At 51.6% G+C, this 8,495-nt stretch overlaps 1 protein-coding gene across 3 annotated transcripts in view; it reads right to left on the bottom strand.

Moving 5' to 3' along the window:
* St3gal3 (ST3 beta-galactoside alpha-2,3-sialyltransferase 3) overlaps window positions 1-8,495 on the bottom strand; it is a 201,203-nt gene that overhangs the window by 19,846 nt on the left and 172,862 nt on the right. For all 3 annotated transcript variants that reach the window (XM_028785693.1, XM_028785699.1, XM_028785708.1), the window contains 3 exons: window positions 6,633-6,696; window positions 5,635-5,730; window positions 4,998-5,184 (listed from right to left, as the gene is read on the bottom strand). In XM_028785693.1, coding sequence (XP_028641526.1) covers window positions 4,998-5,184; window positions 5,635-5,730; window positions 6,633-6,696 — 347 coding nt within the window. The remainder of the gene's footprint in view (window positions 1-4,997; window positions 5,185-5,634; window positions 5,731-6,632; window positions 6,697-8,495) is intronic.

The following is an 8,495-nucleotide window of genomic DNA, read 5'->3' as shown; positions in this document are numbered from 1 at the left end:
GTGATGATGGTGGTGGTGGTGGTGGTGGTGGTGGTGGTAGTGGTAAAAGGGAGAGAGGCGAAGATGCAAGAAAGAGAGGACTGGGAGGAGCAGGGAGAGAAGAGTGACAATTATCATCAGGCAGAGTGAGCGACAGAACACAGACGGCAGTAGTGATGAAGAGCAGAAGGCAGCGATGACCAGTCTGGCTCCTCATTTGAATCTGGGCGGGGAGGAGGACCTTCTGATGCCCTCTGTCTCCGCAGGCAACAATGCCTGCTGGCAACAGTGTGGTCACAGGTGCTGGCCTGCAAAGAAAGCCCTGGCTGAGGTGTGGGGAGGAAAGGTAAGGTAGTTCTCCATCCAGCTTCCCCTGAGCAAAGTTCCATCAAGTCAGGGTAGAGACTCAAAGACAGATGTCATCTAATGCCCAGCTTGGGCTCTGTCTGTAAGGCCTCGTATTCGGGGACCCGATGGCCCTGTCTACACTGTGGAGTTCTCAGACTACTAGCTCTGCTATTGTCCTACAGGGGCCTCCCCTACCCTCGGACCTGGCCCCAACTCCTCTTTTTCGGGTTGCTATCTAGGCCAGACCCCACAGCCTAGGAAAAAAAAAATGCTTCACTTCCCAATGTAATGGGGCTTTTCTAACTGCAACCACCAGTAAGAACTAACTAACCACCAAGAAAGGCGGAGTAGCCGGAGTCTCAGCTCTGGAGGTTGCAGCAAGAGGACTGGCAACAGTTTAGGCCCAGCCAGGGCTTCAGAGCGAACCTTGTCTCATAAAAACAAACACCAGGAACTGCCTGCGGCTGAGAACTTACTGAAACTCTTGGGCTAGGTTTTGTCTCTATTTCATCTTAATTTTTAAAAACATCAGCTGAGTGTGGTGACTCACATCTATAATCCCAAGACTTTGGAGGCAGAGACAGAAGGACTGCCCTGAGTTCAAGGCAAGCCTGGGTTACACAGTTGAGTTGCAGGCCCACCTATCTGAAAACAAAACAAAACAAAAAACAAAACAAAACAAAAGTCCAAATAGAAGCTGCCTCTTGAGCATGAATATGAGACTCTGGCTGGCCTCTGAGATCCTGTCTTCCCTCTGTCCCTGAGGAAAGAACACACCGTTGTAAGGTCAGGTCTGTAGTGACTGTCCAAGGGCCATCTCAGGCCTTCCCTCTGAATGCTGGGGCCTCAGCCACACTGGTCCAGTCCAGACAGAGGGCTGCTCAGTACATGCCAGTTTTCCAGTGTCAGTGGGAGGATGATGGAAGAAGAAAGGAAGGCCCCCACAGGGGCTGCTGGGCCACCAGGCATCCTGGGCAACAGCTGGGGAAGCGGCAGAAACAAGGTAGTCGCCAGAGTGACCAGAGGAGGTGCTTGGTCCTTCACATGTCCTGCCCTACCCAGTCTTTATCCAGGGCCAGGATGACAACAGGCCACCGCATCTGAGACACTGGGCTGTCCACAGTCTTAGAGTGTCCAGAGTGGAGCATGGGCCCTAGGGTTCCTTTGTCTGAAATACCTGACTGTCTCTAAGCTCTTCCCTTCCCTTTCCGGTCAGATGGTGTCTCACAGGAGGCCTTCTCTGGCCTTCCCTGTCTGCCCCAGCTTGCTTTACTAATCTAGTTTGGGGACTGTGTCTCCCTTTAGACTGTGAGTGACTTCTGGTCTGGAACAGAGCTGAATTTGTCTTTGAAGTCCTCGGGGCTGGTTCAGAGCTTGCGCCTCACCAATGTCCAGAAAGTGGGTGACTATACAGGGGAGGTGCAGTCTGGCTCAGAGAAGAGTTTTCTTCCTGAGCTGCGGTTCCCATCAGGGACCTAACCTCTGGTTGCTTCTCCTTCTCCCCGGCCCCGCCCTCCCTCTTAGCCTAATTTCCCTGTTCAGTATCCATCAGTGCTTTGTCGGACACACAGCCTGCTGGGAGCCCCTATCAGTCATCCCTGCTGGCTTGATCAAGGTTTCTGGGATCAGGGCATTTAGTAAAAGGTCTTTTGGTGACCCATTTGGAACTATCAGTGCCACTGTGCAATGTGACAGAGAACCAAGCGGATACACACAGTGCAGGGCAGAGCCACTGGGCATCTTCCATGTTCCCAGTGCTCATCAGGACTCCTGGGGGCCAGAACGGTGTATGTTGTAAGCAACATAGCAGCAGGTTGTGACCTTGAGCCTCATACCTGCTCCAGCCCTGCCCAGATGTCCCTGGCCCTGGCAGCTGAGCTATGGCCTGCTAGAATTCTGCAGGTAAAACCCTAGACAGGCATAGAGTTTGCCAGCAGCCAGAGGCTGAGCAGCTCCAAACATCACTGCATGATCAGGTGAAGCCTGTGGCGGAACCCTAACCACAGGGAGGGGTGGGAAAGGCAGCCTGGTCTAATATCTACTCTACCGAGGTCTCAGAGGCGAGGGAAATGATGTGCAGACTAGAGATGTCCCAGGGTGCACTAACCTCAGGCTTGGGGGAAGGGCACTCAAGAACAGGTTGGCCTGATGTGGTGGTTTGAGTAAAAATAACCTCTATAAGCTCACAGATTTGAACACTTGGTCACCTGGAGTGGCACTATTTGAAAGGGTTAAGAGGTGTGGCCTTGTTGGAGGAAGTATGTCATTGGGGGTGGGCTTTGAGTCAGGCCCAGTAGTTCTTCTCTTCCTGCTGCCTGTGGAGCTGTATATAGAACTCTCAAAGCTACCTCTCCAGCATCACATCTGCCTGCATGCTGCTGTGCTCCCCGACTCGAAGATAACGGACTAAATCTTTGAAAGCGTAAGCAAGCCCCGACTAAATGCTTTCCTTTATAAGAGTTGCTGTGGTTAGTCAGGTGTGGTGGCGAATGCCTTTAATGCTAGCACTGGGGAGGCTGAGGCAGGCAGATCTCTGACCTGGTCTGTTTTAAGTTCCAGGACAGCCAGGACTGTTCAGAGACCATGTTTAAAAAACAAAACAAACAAACAAACAAATAACAACAACAACCCCAAACCAAACCAACCAAACAAAAAACAGTTGTCATGGTCCTGGTGTCTCTTCATAGCAAACAGAAGACCGGTGAGACACTGGGATGCTGAGGAAGGCATGAACATTACTGACATTACTTGGTAGCCCATTCAAAGTCCAAAGTCATCCTTAGTTGTAGTACCACAGAAAGCCACAGGATTTCAGAGGACTCCTTGCCATCCTCCCTCTCCCACCACACTCAGTGAGGTGTTCTCCAGGACACAGGCTGGCCATGTGTGGCCAGGTCAGGACTGAGTGAGGGGCTGAGCCTGCCTCACGCTGCCTCACCCACTGTGTCAAGGTCTTGACCCACTGGCCGCCAAGGTCAGGTGGCAAGTGCCTCTGTCTTCCTGGGAGCAGCAAGGGCCTGCTCTCTGCTCCCCCACTTCAGTTGACTCTCCTTCCTGCCTTGGATAGATAAGAAGGGCGTTGACTCCACTGACCTTGGTGCTCTTGGAGATGGGGCGAGCATACGCAACTGGCAGCTGTGCGTCTCTGGTCTGCTGTCCCCAAGGAATTTGGGTTCCCCCCCCCCCCCAGACTGCCCCTCAGGAAGCAGGAACTGGTGTTTGAGGCACTTCCAGACTATCTATAGTGACTGGGAGGGGGTGGGGAAACTCAATGGGATCAGGTCCCTGCCCTCTGGCTCTCCTGCCTTAGAAAGCCTTGGGGCTTTGCTTGTGGGCTGATGAGCAGAAGCATATGTGAGAAGGGTTCACCAAGGCAGACCTGGTTCACTCCCATGTTTCCCTCTGAAGTGCCTGCTTGTTACCATTACCTTAAGGCGAATAGAAAGGCTTGCAGGGATCCTGAAAAGAGAAAGGTGCTTTCCCCAGTTAAGTAGACAAGAGGCCCTCCCTAGTTAAGTAGACAAGAGCCCTGCTTGAGGCTGGGGGCTTCTTCACCCTTTCCTCCCTTTAGAGATCTGGGCTGCACCCAACATAGCCAGCCACCTCATTTAGCCTGGTTGTGAACGGGCTTCCTTTCCTGCTGTCCAGCCTACCAGAGCTTCAGGACCCGACTTCTGTCTTCTCTCTTGCTTGCTACCTACTTGACACTGTCTGCACTTGACCTTGCTTGGAAAGGGCTGTGGAGTCAAACCAAGGTGTACTGAGAGCCACACAGGCAGGCTATGCTGCTCTCACCCCTGACTTCTAAATCTAAAAGAACAACTAGCTTCTCACTGAAGGCAGAGAGGGCAATCTGTTGTCAGTCTTTAGGAAGAGACCTGGGCACTGGGAAATTAATGGCTGGAGCTCTGCAAGCCCCTCCCCCAGGTGGCTAATGACAGCTGGAGGGGAGGAGATACAGGTGGTGGGGGTGGGAGACAGACCCAGACAAGTTGGCAGGTGTCCCCGCAGGCCCAGAACTGGGAAACAGAGGTCTGAGAGGGGGGCAGTGGGTGGTCTACTAATGGGCATTCTGACCCTACTCTACCACATGCATTCCTTAAATACACACACATCCTGGCCAGCTTAGAGCAGTCAGCACAGAATCTGATCATCCCAAAAGAGGAGAACCAGATTTAGTGGCAGCTGGAGACTAACCTACAGCTAACAGTTAAAATACAAGGTAGAGAATGGTCTGGATTCATGAGTTTGAGAGCTGACGTCCTTGAATTGAGGTCCGCTGTCCCTGCAGAATGACCCCAGAAGGTTTTATTTCCCCATTGAGAAGGAGGTGAGGCTGTAGTCATAATGGCCTCGGGAAGAGGCCGCAGGGCCTCGGAGGCAGCTACAGACCAGGGCAGGCGGCTCTGAAAGCTGGGAGTTGGCCACAGGGGCCAGAGCTTTGCTTCCATGGGATCTGAGACACAAGCACCAGCCCTGGCTATCTGGAGGGAGGCAGCAGACAGCAGTGACCATTAGGCACCCTGATATTGTCTCGCCTCTGCCCCTTGCTGGATTTGCCATCTTTTTAGTTTTGGGTCATTTGTTCTTTGTGGGGTCCTGTGGGAGGGTCTGCCTCAGCAGCTGGGAGGCTGGGGGCAGTAAAAGGGGTGCTCGTAGCAGCAGCTTACCACTCTCTCCTTGTAGACGATGTACTTCAGCCACTTGAAGTCCTGCCACTTGAAGCCAGCGAGGACAAAGAGAGAGTCTCGCTCATACTGCTCAGGCCGCTGCATGGCGCCCTCAGGGTAGGTGATGCGCAGGGTGGTCTTGCTGCCCACGTCCTTCTCAAAGCCCTTCACAGGTGCTGAGTTCAGTCTACAGAGAGTCGGTGCAGTCAGGCTGACCTTCGGCCTATGTTTGGGGAGGCACCCTGAACCCCAAGATCCCCAGGTGCAGAGTGGGAATCCAGGATACCTCCTTATTTGTTTTAAAACCTGCCAACCTGGGGCTGGAGAGATGGCTCAGAGGTTAAGAGCACTGACTCCCCTTCCGGAGGTTCTGAATTCAATTCCCAGCAACCACATGGTGGCTAGTGACCATCTGTAATGGGATCCGATGCCCTCTTCTGGTGTGGCTGAAGACAGCGACAGTGTATTCATATTCATTAAATAAATAAGTCTTTAAAAAACAAAAACCTGTCAACCCAACAGCATTCTCGAGGCTTCTGTTAACCCCCAAGACAGGTGACCAGACAGTCCTCAGTGCACAGATCCTCTGGATCTGGGTGACATGTATGTGCTCAAGGGGTTGTTTAAGGGACCTCACCTGATCACAATGTCATAGTCGTCTATTCGTGACCCCAGAGACTTGTTGGCGAGGACCCCTCCATTGCCTACGATGATGCAGCGGCGGCAGTGGAGGCTGAGGGAAAGAGCAGAGGCCTGTGAAGATGGTGCCCAGCTTGCTTTCCCTTTGTCTCTGCCCTGGACTCTACTGTGACTTTGGGAAGATCCATGCAGCGCTTCTGGAAGGAGCCCAGAGCCATTCCGCAGGAAGCTGAACCCTGGGACAGACACTCTGACATAACTAGTGTCTGACACGTCTAAGAAAAACACAGGAGAGGCTTGGTAGCCTTAGAGGAGAGGGGACAGTGAGGGACGATTGAGGATCTCTGAAAAGCTAGGGCAGGGTAAAGAGACTGGATGCTCCAGGACTCAAGACCAGGTTCCTCACCCTACCCCCCCGGGCCCCCCCCCCCCCGTCTCTCTTACTTTTTTTTTTTTCCCAAGACAGGGTTTCTCTGTGTAGCCCTGGCTGTCCTGAACTTACTTTGTAGGCCAGGCTGGCCTTGAACTCAGAGATGTGCCTGCCTCTGAGTGCTGGGAAAAAAGGTGTGTACCACGCCCTCTGGCTTACGGGGTTTATTTCCAGCTCAAGCCTTTAGGCTCTGGTAGTCACTGATGGTTTTGCTCACAAGCTTCCCTCCTGACCTGAGGCTTTCCCCTTCAGGGTCTATTGCCTTCAGAGCTGTCATTACCTCAGACTTAAGCTCTGTTCTCAGTTAGCTGCCTAGCTGCCTCTGTCAGCATCCCCCCATCCCCCATCACCTTCAGTGCTTCTGCCCAGACTACTGATGTCTGAGGACTGAGAAGCCTTGTAAAGTGCTTTACTTGGCAGGGGATGCATCCAGAAGAGCGGTTCTACTTACATCATCTACCCACAGACTGTGTGTACTGTGTACGTGTGGGAGGTATGGTGGAGAAGCTGTCTAATCCAGCACCTCTGCACATGCCGGATAGCCAGGGGGAAGGGGGTTGGCTCACCTGTCCAAGGCAGGGGTCAGGCGGTATTCTTTGGTGACTGACAAGATGGCTTTGATCAGATTGTCTGTGGACAAAGGAGGAAGGTTGTTAGTGGGTCACTTGAGTTCCCAGCGTGTTTACCAGTAATCTTCCTAGGAGTAATCTTACAGGTCTAGGGATAGAGTGGAGGTGGGGGTGGGTAGAGGGAACTGCAGACACAAGGCTAGGCCAGGCCAGGAGATGGAGGTAGGGAAGTGATCTAACTCAGCTGTTCTGGGAAGCAGGCTCTAACCTCAGCATGTATTTTCTTCCAACGACCCTTCACCTTTTTTGGAGACTCATCTGGTTTCCTGAGGCTCCATAGCTAGACCATAGGACATGTGTCACTAGGCCAGGGCCGTACATGAAATTCAAGTATCTAATCAGAGATAGAGCACTGATGTCTTACCACCCTGTCTCACGGAGCAGATTCCGGGGAATGAATCAGACAATTGATGGCAGAAGGGTTCACTCCAGTAGACCACCTGCCTTGGTGTGATACGGCCACCTCACTTCCCCCACTCTGGACTGCCCATTTCTGATCCTGCTCTTTGTCAGGCTGCCTCGTTCTCCTCACCTGTCCCACCCCGGTGCCTGGCATCTGTGCACCTGCGCTCCACTCGCTACTCTCAGCCCCTGGGGCCTCTGCTCTTCCAGAGCCTGAACTGTTGAGATCTCATCAACCTTTGGGTGACAGCTCTCCTTATCTGTGGTGCAGTGAGAACATTCTGACCTGAGGAAGCTGCTGGCTCCGTCAGGTTCTGGCTCTGCTGCATAAGACTCTGACCTGCACAGACCGCTCCCTTCTGCTGAGCTCTTGCTTGTTGCCTCTAGGACAATGATGGCAACCTTACTTTCCTGAGTTGTTGGGAAGATACAATGCGTACAAAGACCTATAGCAGCAGTTCTGCTGTGGGCCGTGACCCTGTGCAGCTGGCATATCAGATACTTACATTAGGATTCACAACAGTTGCAACATTACAGTTATGAAGTAGCAACAAAATAACTTTCTGGCTGGGGTCAGCACAGCAGTAGGAACTGTATTAAAGGGACACAGCATTCGGAAGGTTGAGAAGCACTGCTCTATAGACAAGCAGCTTGGTACTACCATGACAGAAAGCATCTTAGTAATAAAATAAGAATATGGTGCATCTAGACAGAACCCTGTGGCTTGACCTCCACGGGCACAGCGCTGAAAAGTTTATACAAGGAGACACAGGTGAGGATCTTCACCGCAGAACTGTTTGCAACTGCAAAATGCCAGAAGCAGCAGAATCGTACACCAAAGGAAAATTACGTGGAACATGAACTGTTATGTGGTAAAACAATGACAACAGCAACAACAGAAGCCCAACAAAAACCCATCAGTGACGTACAGCTATAGGTACCGATACAGAAAAGTATAGATAAAGCTAAACTGTACATCAAAATATCAATTGAAACAATGTACACATACACACATGTATATAATAATACACGTCAAGTTTAAAAACACGATGCAACACACACACACACACATACACACACACACACACATTTTGAGTCAGGGTCCAAAGCCCTGGCTGGTCTAAAACTCAAGGAGATCTGCCTGCCTCTGCCTCCTGAGTGCCTCTGCCTCCTGAGTACTGGGATCAAAGTATTCATCACCATGCTCCATACATATAATTGATTTATGTTTAGTGGATATGTAAATGTATAGCTAAAATAAAAATCAAGGCAGAGAGACACTGACCGTCAATATCTAAACAATGGTAATGGTGCTGAGAGGGCGGTGGGTGGTAGAGTAACTACATCACTTTCCTTACTTTATCAACTTTGAGACATGGTCTCGTATATCCAGCCTCA

This window comes from Grammomys surdaster, unplaced genomic scaffold (assembly GCF_004785775.1).
Source record: "Grammomys surdaster isolate TR1022 unplaced genomic scaffold, NIH_TR_1.0 100, whole genome shotgun sequence".
Taxonomy (NCBI): domain Eukaryota; kingdom Metazoa; phylum Chordata; class Mammalia; order Rodentia; family Muridae; genus Grammomys; species Grammomys surdaster.
Note: the sequence above shows the minus strand (reverse complement) of the source record. Positions and strands in the feature narration are given on the sequence as shown.